Source organism: Caretta caretta, chromosome 2, assembly GCF_965140235.1.
Source record: "Caretta caretta isolate rCarCar2 chromosome 2, rCarCar1.hap1, whole genome shotgun sequence".
Taxonomy (NCBI): domain Eukaryota; kingdom Metazoa; phylum Chordata; order Testudines; family Cheloniidae; genus Caretta; species Caretta caretta.
In genome coordinates, this window is record NC_134207.1 from 180,399,203 (window position 1) to 180,415,591 (window position 16,389).

General features: G+C 44.7%; 1 protein-coding gene across 3 annotated transcripts in view; it reads left to right on the forward strand.

The window, feature by feature from the left end:
- AOAH (acyloxyacyl hydrolase) overlaps nt 1–14,482 on the forward strand; it is a 117,382-nt gene extending 102,900 nt beyond the window's left edge. For all 3 annotated transcript variants that reach the window (XM_048839204.2, XM_048839205.2, XM_075125621.1), the window contains exons 21-22: nt 3,972–4,048; nt 13,884–14,482. In XM_048839204.2, coding sequence (XP_048695161.2) covers nt 3,972–4,048; nt 13,884–14,012 — 206 coding nt within the window. In that variant the 3' untranslated portion in view covers nt 14,013–14,482. The remainder of the gene's footprint in view (nt 1–3,971; nt 4,049–13,883) is intronic.
- Nucleotides 14,483–16,389: the final 1,907 nt, after the last annotated feature.

A 16,389-nucleotide genomic window follows, 5' to 3' on the forward strand; every position in this document is an offset into this window, starting at 1 on the left:
ACTGCAGTTGTTGTTCATGCTAGCTCAGGTATTCTACACATGCTGCTATCACACCTCTGATTGCAGTGTAGACATACCGTGATGGTTTCTCAGGGAGTTCAGGACTGTGAGTCACCTTGTTACCCCCATGCTCCATCGAGAAAGGGACTTATTGGAGCTAAACTATGTGATGGGATCCCCGGGGTACAACCTGGGGCTGGGGTGCCCCCTTAACTATCCAGCCTGGGCTTTCTCTCACAATGCTTTGCTTGTGACAAGCAGCAAACCCCTCCAGGCACTGTTATCACTCAGTACAATAGCACATGGAGCTCCACCCCCAGCTAGAATGCATGAATGCTCCCTGAGCCACCCACGAATCACACGGCAAAAGACACCAGCAAATCTCCCAAGCCCCCAGCCTTGTACCCCCAGAATAAACCATCTTGCCCTGGCCAGAAGCCTGACCTGTGTACGTTTATTACCCAGTCCGCCTGTCTCTCACTGTGGAGAGGACACACACTAGCTTTTGTAAACTGAGCTGAGATTTCCCAAGCACTTCAATCAAAGCACACTGTTTTAGGTAAAATATAAAACAGATTTATTAACTACAGAAAGTTCAATTTTAAGTGACTATAAGTGGTAGTCATAAAAGGTCAGAGATAATTACCAAAGAAAATAAAAGGTAAGCACACAATCTAAATCTTAAACCTTATTAGACTAGGCAATATTTGGATCAAGCAATTTTCTTTCCCCACTAGATGTTACAGGTCTTAACAAACAGGCTTCCCCTTTAAGCTTGAGAACAGTCTCCTCAGTGTCTTTGTCTTCCCAGTGTTCTTGTTGCTTCCAGTGTAGGTGGGGGAGAGAAAGGCCAAAGTATGATGCTACTGTCCCCTATTTTATATCCTCAGTTCATGTGCCTGGAAAACACCAATCCAGACATGTCCTGGTGAGCTTTGCTGAGTCACAGAGTTGAGCAATCCCACATTGTGTGATGCTTGCATAGCCCTCCTACAGCATTGCAAATCCCTTGTTTACAACTCTCCTGCTGATTAATGGTCACTTAACACTGGGAGTGGGTAACCACCCTTGCTGTTGCTGGGAACTAGCAGTAGAGACTCTCAAACTTACAACATATTTCAGTCACAACCATAGAGCAAAAATCTCATAACTTCAGACACACCAACGATATGCGTATTTGGACAGAACAATGCGTTTCAGCAGATCATGAGTTTTTGTATGATATCTTAGATGACATGCTTTGTATGAAATGTATCATAATTATATGACAGGGATGAATATGGGGGTTGCTTTGAGGTACAGAATGCCACACACTCCCTGCTGTTAGGCTCCCAGACTGTTTCCTCAGAAGGTCTGCCTGCCTTTACTCTGCCTTGGAGGTTAACCTCAGGTGCGCTCCAATCCCCAAACCTCCTTAAAATGCGTTCCCCTACAGTACCCAGCCCCTGTCAATGGACACTCTCAGAGAGGACCAAGTCTGCTGTTTCCAAGAGACAGTGTATATACCAGCCTGTTATCTCAGCTGAAGATTCACCCTTTAATATATTGCACTGAGATGAACTTATAGTAAAACCAAGAATAAGTTTATTTAAAAAAGAACAAGCACTGGGACTCAGGATCCACTTTTGGATCAGAAGCCAGTGGTTTTGAAACAATGGGATGCCCCTGTGTGACAGCAGAGCCAGGATTCCAGGGTGCTTGTGGCTCAGGGGCTTTGCACGGGTTGTGCAATAGACAGACAGTGAAGTACAACTTCCAGCCAGTATTGTCATTGTGGCTTTTCTGGCAGGGGCAACTATCAGTCAGAAATTGGTCCATAGGCTTATTTAAAGTAGGAGTAGAAAAAAAAAGTGAAGTGAAAATTATTAAGGGCTGGATGATCCAATCCTGTGGAGAGAGAGGGCAGACAAAATTGCCAGGAAACTCTGTGAGATGAAGCTCACTGAGCTTCTCAGCTTCACAGGTCCTGGGAGGGAGCCCTGCAGATCTGGACACACATTAATGGCATCTGTCTGTGATGCCTTTGGGGTGTGTAGTACCAACACTCCCCTGCACCATGCTAGTGCAATTCTATTTGCTCCATGAACTAGTGTGCAAGGGAATGTGAGGGCTCCCTGCATCCTCTCTCCCTGCTGTGCAACCTGGCAAGGGCAGGCAGAGTCTGCCACTTAAACACTAGTGTAGCCTACAAATCTTGTCCCAGAACCAATGGTCTGGTTGAGCTGTGCTTGGAGCAGGGCCAGAGAGTGTGATACAGCCATGTAGCACCGCTGCAGGAGGGATGTGTGTGTGTGTAATGGTCCAATGAGTTACAAAGCCTATTGCTGCATCATTGGCTAGAGATGCTAAATGTAGCCATTAAATATATCAGAGCAGATTCTCAGCTGGTGTAAATCAGCACTGCTCCATGGAGATTAGTGGCACGGCACTGGTTTACACCAGTTGAGAACCTGTCCAATAGCTTCTGAAGACATTTGAGAACATGGGATACGTGGCTGAAGCACAATCTCTCCCCTACCCACTTCGATGTAAATACAGGTGAACTCCCTTCCTTGCCAAGAAAAAGAATAAAACATGCCCAAACACTAACTTGAATCCCAAAATGAAATGGTACCTTCAATCCAAAATCCTCACACTATTACGCTTCCTAGGATTGGTCCATGCTTATGCCTCCCAAAGGAAATTTTTACAAGATCCTTAATGCATAAAAAAAGATACTAACAGCAATACAAACCAAAAGGCATCATCCCTTTGCATCCTTGCTCTCCTATTCCTTCTTGTCTAGTGAGGACCGAAAATAATTGTAACTGTGACAGCTCAGTGTTGTCTTACTTTAGATCACGTGTCCTGGATTAAAGTATATAGTATTGAGGTATGGCTGGGTAATATTGTATCACTAATGTATCCCAGATCCCTTATGAAAATGCAGTGTGTATTTCATGAGCAATTTTTTTTAAATAATATAATCGCCTAATTTTAAGAAGGACTTGGAGTGCCATGATTTTGTGTGTGTGTGTGTGTAATGTACAAGGAAGATCCAGAGTGTATGGTGTGTTACTAATAAGCAATATGTTTTTTTAAAAATCTATCTGTTTTGCATCACTTATTCTTTGTCTGTTTAAATCAATATTGTGGGTCTGATTCTACAGATAAATCAGTGTTTGAAAAAATCTGAATCGGGCCCCAGGTGCAACAGCAGTGATTCTAGGGCAGGTTGTTTAGCCAAGCAGAAATGCTGTTTTCAAAAGGGAGATGGAGGAAGAGAGCATGTTCTCTCATGATGGAATATGTGCATAATACCATTAAAAATTCTCATTCCATCATTATAAAATAAATTATTGAATTAGGAGTTGGCTAAGGCCATTTCCACTGGTCCGATGCATGATCGCCATTCAACCCTTTTCAAGGAAGGAAGCTTTTTATTCCTTCCATGGCTCTGGGGCTTACAGAACAGCACCATTTGCCTTGAATGCAGTGCTTATATAATTCAGAAAGGTTATTTTGTCAGAGTTGAAAAGGGCCACTCGCAAGAAAAGTAACTGAAAATGACATTCTGTTCCTGAAGACATCAACCCAACTGTCTACTGGTACAATCTCTTTTTCCGAGCAGAAGTGTCTTTATTTTTGGCCTTGCTGAAGATGCTGCTGATGTAAAATGAGGGAGTGTTAAATATTTCATAGTGTCACTCACTGCAGCAGCATTCTTAGTTGGAAGGCAAAGTTAATTGTTTTACAATCATTTATGTTCAAAGAACTTCCCTGTATAAATACAATGGATAAAACAAATAAAGGCTTAAATACTACCCTACAGAAAGGGGATTGAATGCAGTGTTGGCTCTGGCCCTGTTTCATAAACTAGCATAATCTTTATGCACAGCAGTTGTCTGCTAAAAATACTCTCTCTGATGTGGCATGAAGGGGATGTGATGTGTGTGTGTGTCTTTAATCCTTTGTGATGATGTGATTTACAGTTGATGATGAGTGGCGCAAACTAGGAGGAGAAAGCTGGCAGCTGATAGAACCTGCTGATGGATTCCATCCTAATCAGGTAAAAAAAAAAATGTGGGAAAAAAGGGGCAAAGTTGTTTCAGTTTTCAAAGACTCATGCTTCAAACTCCCTGGAACCACAAGTTCAAATCTCAGGAGGGACTGTCAGCCCTTCAGCCTTCTAAGATGAGTACAATGCGTTCCCTTGTGTTTGGAGGACAGATTATAAACTGAGGTTGGTTCTGCTCTGCATTAAAGATACTTGCGTCCTTGGCCAAAGTTTCCCTGCTTTCCCATGTAGTTCAGAGTGCCATGTGCCTGCATAATGCCCCCGAATAGTTCCATTTCAGTTGTACTGTGTCGTATGCTGTAGTTGGAAACCTTCACTCTCAATTTGCTGCTTTCCTTCACTTGTATGTTGTTCATTGAGGCGAAGTCTGCGTCTGTGTACACAGCAGCTGGGAGGTGTAGAGATAGCACACTGAAAGTGTGTATGGTACCACAGGCAGAGGCTCAAATTAGCCAGCTGAGTACAAGCCCGCCTGACCGCGGGGTACGTACTCAGGCACCTAGCCTGAGCCAACGCCCTTGCTACCAAGTAGCTCAAGCACAGCTCATGCGTGTATGTCTACCCGAGCTAGGAATTACACCTCCCAGCTACAGTGAAGACATACCCTTACACGTGTGCTTCACTACTACCCACATGCTTCAAGTTAAGCACGTACATGAAATTTTGCAGGCTCAGGCCCTAGTATATTAAGCTACTCAGTTAGGGCCAGTTTGCACTCCACTGCCTCATGGATGCACAATGTGGAGGGGCACAAGAAGCCTTCCACCTCATTTCGTGTTTGACATCCAGGAGCTGGCCACATGGAATTGTCTTATTCCATATCTGTAAACTGCTCCAAGAGAGCATAGTTTGGCATTTAAAAAAAATGATCTAGAACAACTTTCTCTTTGCTGGTTTCTTGGCTTTCAAAAATCCACAAGAAGTAAAATATCAGCAAATATTTCCAACATTGCTCCCAAGTAGGACTAGCTGCCACAGTGCACAAACGCTTCCAGTGCTGCAGCTGCAACAGGCCATGGCAGATCTCCCAGCAGTCACTGCCTGGCATGAATATTAACTGTTAGCAGCCACCTCCTCTGGTGTGAGTGAATAGTTCTGAATTGCCCCTTGTCAGTGGCAAGACTGCCGTTCTCTGCAGTGGCCTTAGGGTCCTGCCCTATATGGGGCCAAGTTCTGTGGTCTTTCCTTAGTTTATATTTGGTCCTTAACTCAGGCCAAATTCCATTTGTCGCTATAGGAATTTGCTTCAGTAAGGACCAACTGCCAGATTTTTAAAGGTATTTAGGTGCCTATCTCCCATGGCTTTGCATGGGAGTTAGGCACCTACTAGGAGTATTGCCTAACTACCTTTAAAAATCTGGCCCCAGGTATAAACTGAGTAAAGGCCTCTGGATTCATCCCATAGGTTTTGTAAAGGGATTTGGGATCCTTAAGGATGAAAGGCTATATAGATGTAAAATATTATTGTGATTATTTTATTAGACGGAATTAGGTAAAATCAAGCCATAGTCCCAAGATCCTAATATCATCATAAAGGGCTGGTTAGTATCCAGAGGGATTGTTTTGAACAGTACTTTTGTCATGTGGCTTTGCTGGCTAATTACATTGTGGACTACTACAAAGGGAGATTCAAAACCTGAACTTTGTAGTTCAGCTTATCCATTAAAGCCCAGGCCATGACTCAGCACAGGAGTGGCTCATGCTGGAGTTATTGCCTTTGTGCATTTTATCAGTTCTCACAGGACAGTTCAATTTCCCATGTTTTTAAAGCTTAGCTCATCTAAGATAGTAGAGCAAAAGGTTATATACTTGGCTATAATTACAAGACATTAAAATGCACAGAACAGGTGAAAAGTTTATTGGGCTTCACATTAAAAATGGAATCAGCCCAGCAATCTTTGTGTCATTTAGTTTTGTGCTGAAACTCTCATATATGTGAGGTGTGCAAGACAGCAGTAAAAACAGTGGCTGCTATTAATCATCACATCCTTTAGAGGTGGATTTACGAGTTTAGAAACATTTGCATTCCTTCCTATATTAGAAACACATGCCCTTGAACCATAGGCAGATCAGCTATTGGAATGTCTAACCTACTCTCCAGACTGGTTGTGGCAGCATGTTGAATTTTGGTCACTGCCTGAAGGAACTGAGGGTTATTTTGGTGATGTTTTGGTGATGGTGATGTTTCTGTGTCCGATAAAGTTGACGGGACACTATGGCAAAGCCACTGCTAGGAGTATTGCTTTCAAGGGCATTACTGCCTACTGTGATGGCATTCAGTATGGTGGCCCTAGTTAATGACAGAATATATGTGAAGTACCCTACGGGGGTGGGGGATTTGAACACCAGTCCAGCCCTAGTTGTAATACAGCCCAATATTCTCAAATGTTGCTGTTGGCTATGCAGTGAGGGTTGTGAAAGTGTTAAAGTTGTATTAGATATTACAGGCCTCATCTATTTTTTATATCCGTAATAGACAGCTGAGGTAATAGACAAGCATCTCTCTTTCCAAGTTAAAACAGACTCCTGCTAGAAGTGAGTCTCCTTTGCAGCAGACATTCTTGCTTGGCTAAAAGTACAAGTAGCTTGTCACAAAAAAGTACCATCTCAGAGCCTAATGTAGTGGGGAAAGCTTGGAATGGGCTCAGTTTTCACTGCAGGACTTTTTGAATGAAACATTTGCAAAGCTTGGTGAACTATTTGAGGTTAATAGAAACTGTTGTTTTTTAGTTGGCAACAGCACTGAAATAACAAATTACAGTCCAAAGCCTTGGATCTGATTGAGCTGTGCAAAGAGCAGAACCTGGGGCTTCAGGGCAGAGCAAAGGTGGTATTACATCACCTTTATGCCTTCTTATCCTGAGGCTCAGCAGAGGTTGCGCCAAGTTACAGCTAACTTCAATGGCTGCCAAAGGGCCATTGGATCCATGGATTGCCGGAGTGCATCAGTGCTCCAGGCCCCTTTTCTCCTGCCCACACTCCCTATGCTGTGAAGATGACATAGTGGCATGCAGCTGCTGTAGCTCACTCTAGGTGATTCTCATCTGCAAGGGGAGTTGTCAGCAGGCCACTTAGGGGACAGCTGTAAATCTGCTTTGTGCCACTGGGATATTAGAAAGTAGCTATTAACAGGGACCTGGATCTGGCCATGTGAGTTTAGACTTCTGGTTGGATTATTTCTCTCACCTCTCCCATTAGCCTTTTGCAGCTCTTAAAGTCTAGTGCTCCTGCTGTTAGTATGATGAGGGGGGCTTGGCAGTTTCTTTTTCTCTTATTTTCCAGGGGCCTGATCTGCTTTCATAGAACTCGAGAGGCCATCTAGTCCAGTCTCCTGCACTTGTAGCAGGACTAATTATCTAGAACAGAGGTGGGCAAACTACAGCCCACAGGCCACATGCAGCCCGTGGGACTGTCCTGCCCAGCCCTTGAGCTCCTGGTCCAGGAGGCTAGTCCCCAGCTGTCCCCACACCTGCACAGCCTCAGCTCGCTGCGCTGCCAGCACTGTGGTCTGCTGCTCCTGCCAGGAAGCACTGCAGCATGGCTGCCAGTCCTGCCGCTCTGAGCGGCATGGTAAGGGGGCGGGAAGCAGGGGGATTGGATAAGGGGCAGGCAGTTCCGGGGGCCTGTCAGGGGACAGGGAGCAGTTGGATGGGGCGGAGGTTGTCAGGGGACAAAGAGCAGTGGGGGTTGAATAGGGGTGGGAGTCCCGGGGGGGGGGCCTGTCAGGGGGCAGGGAGGTAGAGAGGCATCAGGACATGGGGGGGCAGGAGGGGGGAAGTCTTGGTCCTGTCCTTGATCTTGCTCCTAATGTATTTGTAGAATGTTTTCTTGTTAGCCTTTATGGCTCTGGCTAGTTTGAGCTCGTTTTGTCCTTACATACTTGTGTTATTTGTTTATATTCATCCTTTGTAATTTGACCTAGTGTCCACTTTTTGTAGGACTCTGTTTTGATTTTTAGATCATTGAAGATCTCATGGTTAAGGTGCCTATGGCCAAAATTTAAATCATCAAACCCCAACTCAACTGTGCCCTAACCTTGTAGATGTCTAAATCCCCTAGGTGTCTACATTCTCCCACATCTTATGCCTGCCCAGCCCAGTCTGGTAGATCTGCTCAGGGGCCACCCAATGCAAAGGAAAAAGAGGACACAGATCAGAAATGGGGCTCACAGTACTGTATGTCCTTATAATCATCATCTTTTAAACACACCTGGCTCTCTCCCCTTCAGCTCTGGCGTATCTCATGTGTCTTCTTAGATAAGTGCTTTGGAGCCGGAATCCTGTCTTTGTACAGCACCTAGCACAAATCAGCTCTTTAGGCAAAAGTGTTCCAACTAGCTCCAATGATAAGGCTGAAGCAGAGCTGGTGGGGGGAGGCGCCCAGATTTCTTAGCTCTCTGTTCTGTGCGATAGCCAAATGGTCATCCTTCTCCCGACAACCTAGGCCCAATTTTCAAATGTAGGCACCAATCCTGCAAACAGTTAACCATGTGATTAGCACAGGCAGCGGGGAGCTAAGACTAATGAGGGCTCAGCCTTCCCCTCCTCCCCCGAAACTGAGCCACTCCTGTACACTGCCCAGCTTGGCAGGTGAAGCACCAGCTCCAGAGGAGCCAGGGCCAGCAGCAGGATGATCGGGAACAATCCCCAGACCTGGGTAGCAGGAAGTGAGATGAATCCACGGAACCCCAATGGCGATTCAACCCCTCCCCAAGCAGAGATCAGGCTGGTGCCAGCAAGGGAGACAGAGGGAGGACTGAGGGGCAGGGGAAGGGGCTGCTGAGGTAGGAGCAAGATACAGACACAGCCACTTGCAGCCACTGCTACGGCCACACAGATTCCTGCCACAGACCCCTGCGTGACAGGGTCCTCAGAATACAACCTGGACTGTGGGACCACTGAGCCCTCCAAACCCTAGGCTGCCCCTCACACTGTGGTGCTAATATCAAGCTACCAGCCTCTGACAGGCACTGCACGTACACAGCCAGCCACAAGCAGGGACACACCCAACTGAGTTACAAGAATGATCTCCCAGCCATTCATGAGCCATAAATAGAGAGGCTTCAGCCAATGCCCCACCTCAGAACCGTAACGTCTTGCGCTGCTCAAGGACCCCTTGGACAGTGCAAACTCATTAATAAGTTCATCACCTCTTCATAGGAAAGTGGATATGCACCAGCCTTGGTTTTTGATTGAAGTGCTAGGGGAATCTCAGCTCAAATTACAAACGTTGTAGGTAAAATAAAACAGATTTATTAACTACAGAAAGATAGATTGTAAGTGATTATATAAGTAACAGGCATAGAGAGCACAGAGTTGGTTACCTAGGAAATAAAAATAAATTCACAATCTAACTTAGACTAAGCAAGACTTGAACCAAACTGTCATCCTTCCAGCCTGGGACCAATCTCCCTAAGTCAACCTCTTTATCTTCCAGATGATCTTCCAGATGTTGAGATGGGGGGGGGGGGGGGGTGAGAGGCTAAGTGATGATGTCACTGCCACTCTTCTTCCAGAGGCTAGAAAGATCCTTGCTGTGATGTGGGTTAGTCCGCCCAGCCCCATGGAATATGTACCTTCTCTGAGAAGTCTCAGGGATAGTGGATTCTTCTTGATGGGCCATTAACAATGTCTGGGCTCTCCTTTGTTGCAATTGAAAGGCTGGCTGTGGGCGTTTCCCAACCTTGCAACATATTTCAGTAGCACATAGAGCAATACTTCCTAACTTCACCTACAATGATACAACAGTACAATCCAACAGGATATTAAGGTTCAACAGATCAAGACTTTTAAAAATGATACCTCACAAGGCATGCGTTGTACCAAACATATCATCAGATCACAGTGGTGAATATGGGGGTTCCAGGGTGCTACTTTGAGGTAAAGAATTTTCACTCCCTGAAACGGCCTAAATGCCGCTTTCAAGCAAGTGTGGAAATGCACACCCTAATTCAAGTGCCCGAATTTTCCACCTATTAAGAAAGTAAATCACTCTTATAGAGACTTTACATAAGTTGCTAATATATTTTTCCAAATGTTGAAGTGGGAACTAGAGAGATTGTGAAAAGCACTCAGCTGTGGCCTATCTCTGCTCCTACTGCAGTGGGTACAGTCAGGCCAAGGCTAAGTGGTTTTGAAAATCCCACCCTTAATGTTGTCTTGTGATTCATCCCTTTAGGAAAGTTACATCGGGTTGTATTTATACTGTAATTTTTTTTGAGAGAGAGAACGGTTTTGTTTTTTAAAACAGACAGAAAATTCAATTATTTTCCTTTAAGCTCCCAGAATCCTGTTTTACTATAACAATCCCACTAAAAGTCACTGCAAGGCCTACATAGCTTTAAGGGCAATGGTTGTTTTAAAAGAAGCTGATTACTTTGTACATATGACACGACTATGCATTTCAACAGGCTCCTATAAAAACAAAAAAAAATTCTAAGCCCTGAGTCACAATCAGAGCCTGTATGAGATGTTCTAAAGGATTCCTAATGATTATGTACAGGCAGGAAAACACAGCTTTAGGGTGATTAGAATCTCCCTTAAGTCATGACAAAATCCATTTGTATTAGAAAGACAAAGCTAAAATGACATGTGGACAAGTTATGTAATTAAAATTAAAGGGAAACGTACCCTGCCCCAGCTCGCAGCAGCTCAACAAAAAATAAATAAATAAATAAAATAAAAACATGCACGGCCAGATCCCCACTGGTGTAAATTGGTATAGCTCCCCATTGAAATCAGATAGTATACTTTTCTAAAAAACAGAGTAATGGTCTGCAAAAGATTAGTGGCAGGTCACTGCAGTTATAGGTTCCTGGCTGACATCTGACTCTTCTGGGTCTCTGCTCATCTGGCAGTTACATAGTAGCACATGCAAAATGTAGTTGGTGATCTTTTTAGCCATTTGATTTAGGTACAGACAAATGTCCACAACCCACTGCTAGAATTGGTACGCTGTTGGCTTTGAAGAAAACCAAGGATGACCCAGTGCTGGAGATTCTCATCCCCAAAGTGGCCTTTTTGGTCAGAGTTGAAGCTCATTGCTACCATGAGGTCAGATCAGTTGAGTGCCACATCTTGGCCACTCACTAGACTGCTGTCAGGGGACTTAGGGTATGTCTATACTACCCACTGGATCAGCAGGCAGCAAACGATCCAGCGGGGGGGTCGATTTATCACGTCTAGTCTAGCCATGATAAATCGACCTCCGAGAGCTCTCCCGTCGACTCCTGTACTCCACCACTGCTAGAGGCGCAGGTGGAGTCGATGGGGGAGCGGCCGCAGTGAAGACACTGCGGTGAGTAGGTCTAAATACGTCAACTTCAGCTATGTTATTCATGTAACTGAAGTTGCGTAACTTAGATAGATTCCCCCCAGTGTAGACCAGGCCTCAGACACCAGATCCCATATGTTTTAAGCTTCTTGAGACTGAACAAAGTCCAGTCACTGCCATGGGTTCCCTAGGCACATTCATGGGGTGTAGATCTTCTATCTGACATACCCTGCTGGGAGGTTAGACCACAAGGCCCACTGCCCAATCTCTGGCACGAGGTCACAGCCCTCAGACTACTACCCACCTCGACAGCTTAAACATAACCTCTCCCAAAACTCCACCTGCAGTTGTGAACCTTCTGGTTTTACCTGCTCCGGGGGCCTCGGATAAGGTAGAATCCTGTGTAAAGTCTCTGTGTGGCCTGTGTTTAACAAACTGGTGACCCCTTTCACATAGCAAGCCTCTGCGTGTGACACCCCTCCCCCCCTTAAATATATTTTTAAAAAGTGTTTTTAATTTATAACAGCATTATAAATGCTGGAGGCAAAGCAGGACTCGGGCTGGAGGCTGACAGCTCACGACCCCCATGTATTAACCTCACAACCGCCAGTTTGAGAACCCTGGTTTTAACACATTATTGCTCTCCCTTTAATAGCACAAGACACCAACAGATTCACACAAAAATAACCTACCCTCATTGCCCTGTCTCAGTTTCCTCACCACCCCAGACCATTCATTGCGCTGGAGTCAGGGGAGCCATCATTTGTGTTCTGAACAACTGAGCCGCCTTTTCCCAGCTTGTCTCTTTTGACCTCATCTGCTCCATCCCCTTCTCCTCTCCTGCCCAACCTTCCCATGGCTCTTTCAATCTCTTGCATAGGTGACTCAAGGAGCAGCCTTAACAGGTGATCACAAACCACTAGCAGGTGCCAAGTGTCCTTTCCCCTGATAAATCAATATCCTCAGTGGGAGCCAACCTGTTGCCCAGGATGGTGGATGTAGAACAGAGGACCAGCCTGGGTTAATGACCCTCTGTTGTCAGCCCTGTACCTCTCAGAATTTCAGTCCACAGCAGAGGTAAAGAGGCAACAGCGAAGGCAACTAGCCTTTGCAGTTAAAATGAAGTTTGCAGCTTGGTAAAACCATGTACACACAGTCCTATTTTAGTCTTGTAATTATAATCAATGCAACAGTGAATCTTCTGAGATGAAAGTAAAGCAACCGTATAATCAAAATGAAGAGGTAGAATTGTAGGTCAGAAATTACAGTTTTTTAAAAAAATACATTAACTGCATATGAAAGAACTTTTGTTACAGAAGAGTCAGACTGAAATAGAGTTTTTATTTTTTTGTTTTTGTTTTTCTTTAGGAGTGGTTTTTTTTGCACTGAAGTTATACTGTTTATCAAATCACCCTCTTGCCCTTCTACAGTGTTTAAGCAGCGACTGTGGGAAGACAGTCACTCTGCTAATGAAGGGACTAATTAAGACATGTGTTACCAGTCAATGCTGTCTTCATACAAAGGGACTGGCAATCAACCAGCACCACTCGTGAAGTAGCACTTGCTGGTTTGATTTGAACTTAGAACTAATGGGTCTCATTTTCAGAGGGGCTGAGCACCTGCAGTTCCCATTGACTTCGAGGGGGGTAAGAGGGATTTGCAAAAGCACCTGACCCATTCAGGCACACAAAGGCCTTTGACTTTCAACAGATTTTTGCTTTAAATCCTGCAGGTGCTTTTGAAAAGCTCCTCTAAGAGTGTTCACTACCTCTGAAAAATCAGGCCCAGTTTGTTTGTTTGAAATAGCAGCTCACGGAGAAGGCAGCAGCCATACGAGGTTCTAGCCTGCAACAGAATATGCTGCCTTGAATGCAGCAGAGTGGACTAGATGACCTAGTGAGGTCCCTTCCAGTCCTACACTTCTGTGGTTCTCTGCTTAAGACTTGCAGCCAATTTACTCATTTTTTCATACCTCATAATAATCTGAAAGCACATCTAAAAATGAATTTTAAGTAGCTGCTGCATAGAGCTGTCTACAGATACAAGCAGCCTACATTACTTTCCTTCTCTGATGAGTGGCCTGAACAAGACAGACAGTTTCATTGAAGTGCTTGTTTAATCTAAGCTTAGAAAAACCTGCAAAAATAAAGGCTACCAGCTAAACATGCGGCCAGCTTGCTTCCAATTACAAGGACCAGTCACTTTCCTCAGGTCAGTTGCATCTTAGATCTCATACCAGGAACAACACTTCCATCCAGCTCCTTGCTCTGCCCAGTAGTACCATCTCTTCTCTTCTACTCCAGATTTGCTTTACTTCCTCACAAAAAGAGAATATTGCACCTGCTCACTGTCTAAGTGGAACTGACCCGCAGGTGTAAGGAAAGCAGGATTCTGCCCGTCAAAGTGAATGCTCTTGGGGGCAGGGTCTGTCTTTTTGTTCTGTTTGTACAGCACCTTGCACAATGAAGTACTGCTCCATGCTGAGTGCTCCTAGGCACTATGGTAACACAAATAAAAATAAGAAACTGACGGTATTTGTGTAAACTATTTGCAGATTACTTCAGCCCTGGGGGCACGCATTATCTGGCAGAAGGCACTAAGCGAATGGCCCCATGTGCTTGGAAAGGAGAATCCCTTCAATAAACAGATTGAAGATGTGTTCAAAGATCAAGGGGGACACTGAGTTCAACATTGCCTGAGCCATGCAGCACTGTCTATTCTTACTAGTGTCTTCTAGGCTGCAAGGAAAAGAAACAAAGCCAGCCTCTTTTGGCCAGATGACGTAAGAGCCATCTTTCCAAAAAGTGTTGCATCTCATCTGCAAAGCCACATATGTGAGTAACCTAGGCTTTAGCTTTGGTTATGTATAGAGTCATGAAAATGAATCAATGGATGTTTGCCGACAGGACTATTTAACCACCTCAATTTGCAAATCCACAACAGGGCTTTCTCTGCCTCTACTAAATTGAAGAAGCCTATCTCAGATTTCTTTGGTGACTCCCTGTGGATGACTTTGAATGGTTAATCCGATCAAACAAAAACTCATTGATGTTGCCATAAATTGTATGTAACGGTTGGTGTGGCTGTGTCAATCTATTATTAAAACTGCTATTTGCTTATTAAAAATGTGCCATGGAGGACTATGAAACAGAATTTTGATTTGCCTGGCAGCACTAAGTCAATCTGATTGGGCAGAGGTGTTTCCCCTGCCCCCATTGAGAGTATGTAGGGTCCACCTGGACAACCCGTTATGCATTTGGAAAAAAGATATACTTAAACTCTGAAAAAAGTAGTATTATTTACACTGTTTGTGAGTTGTCAAAGTCACACGAAAATACTGGGGCCAACCTGCAGCCTTTACTCACATGAGGAAGCTTTTGAAGCTAAGAAGGGGTCAGCTCAGGTTAGGACTCTATATATAAGTGATGGAGGGTTGGATCCATTGGTAGCAGTGACCTCACGGCAAGCCGGTAAAGGTAGCAAACACCTGCCTTTTTAAACAAAAAGTTACAAAGTTAGACTTTGCATAAAACATCCCTAATGAAGAAGAGTTCATGCCCCTTATTCCATTCTTTATGCCAATCTATACATGAGCAGTGCTAGCCAGTAGGAAAAATCTGTTAAACAAGCATACCTCAGTCCATATAATGTAGTTAAAGCGTAAAAGAATACAGCCTGTGATCAGATTGTAAGCTCTCTGGTGCAGGGACGGTCTTTATTCTCTGTTTCGTACAGTGCTTAGCACAATGGGGTCCTAGTCCATAACGGAGGCTCCCAGATGCTACTGCAATACAAATCGTAGGTAATATGGCCTAAGCCTGCAAGTTAAGTGCACTTAACTCATATTGAAGTCAGTGTGAGATAAGGCTGCTCAGTACTGCAGGTAAGCTGGGGGTGAGTTGTAACTACTGTGTCCGCTGCTATTGAGTGAGCTGTCAAGCTGGCAGGGCACAAACCCCAATTGGCTGTGGGTTCTATACTTAGATTTCACCACATCCTGCTCTTCTCCCATGGCCCCACCCACACTGCACCTCTTCCCCTCCCTCTCCTCATACCTTTTCACTCCTTGAAAGGCTGGGGGGACAGGGGGGAGAAATGGGACTGCAAGGGGATGGGGTGGAGAGAGAGGGGGTGAAGAGGTGCAGGTGGCAGGCAGGGCACCTTGGGGGAGTGTCAGAAGGGGCATGAGCAATGGGCAGGCCTCAGGGGGCAAGCAGGAATGGGGAACCTCCAGGGCAGGAGGCTGAACAGGGAGTAGGGGCATGGTCCAAGCACTAATGGGTCCCCCCTACTTCCAGCACTCCAGCCCAGCCTCCCCAAGTGCAGGAGTCACATGCCACCCATCTGAGCTATATACAAGTCCCTTAAATCTAATCCAGGCTAAACACTGGGGCTCTCTTGCTTATGCCTAGAAAACCTGCCCTCAAGCACCAGCCAGCTACAGTTCCTTCATGTCAGGGCTTTTTATTACTCCCCTACTCCTGCTTTGAGTTGCAAACTTAGCTGGTGGGAAGAAAGCACTCAAAAACACTTTTGTCCTCTGATGTTTGAGAATAGTTTGGAGTCAAGGTGCATTTCCTGGGGGACGTGACCTAGCACCTTCTGTTAGAAGCCAGCATTTTATTCTAATAATCTCTTTCCTGTCTGGTGATTTACAAAGGCTTATAATTCAAACACTTAATACCATTAAAAAAAATTAAAATATCAGTTCCCATTTAAACCACTTTTTCCTCTTGTCACTCACTGAGGTGCTACAGTCAGCAGCCCAGATTCAAAGCACATGGGAACAAATTTAGTTAAAATACAATAATTCCTTTTTTAAAAAAATTAGTCGCTTTCAAGCCCCTCAAATAGCTTTTATAGTTCACATTTAAGAGGGTTAAAGAGAAAAGTCACTGAAATATAACCACTGAAAATTTAAACAACTGCTTATTGATAAACTAATGAAGCATGTTTCTGCTCACTGCAAGCCTACATGACTCAATTGCTGCACTGGATTGTATTTCTCACATCAGCCTGTGATAGGATCTGAGTACACCATGTATTTACAAACTAAAATT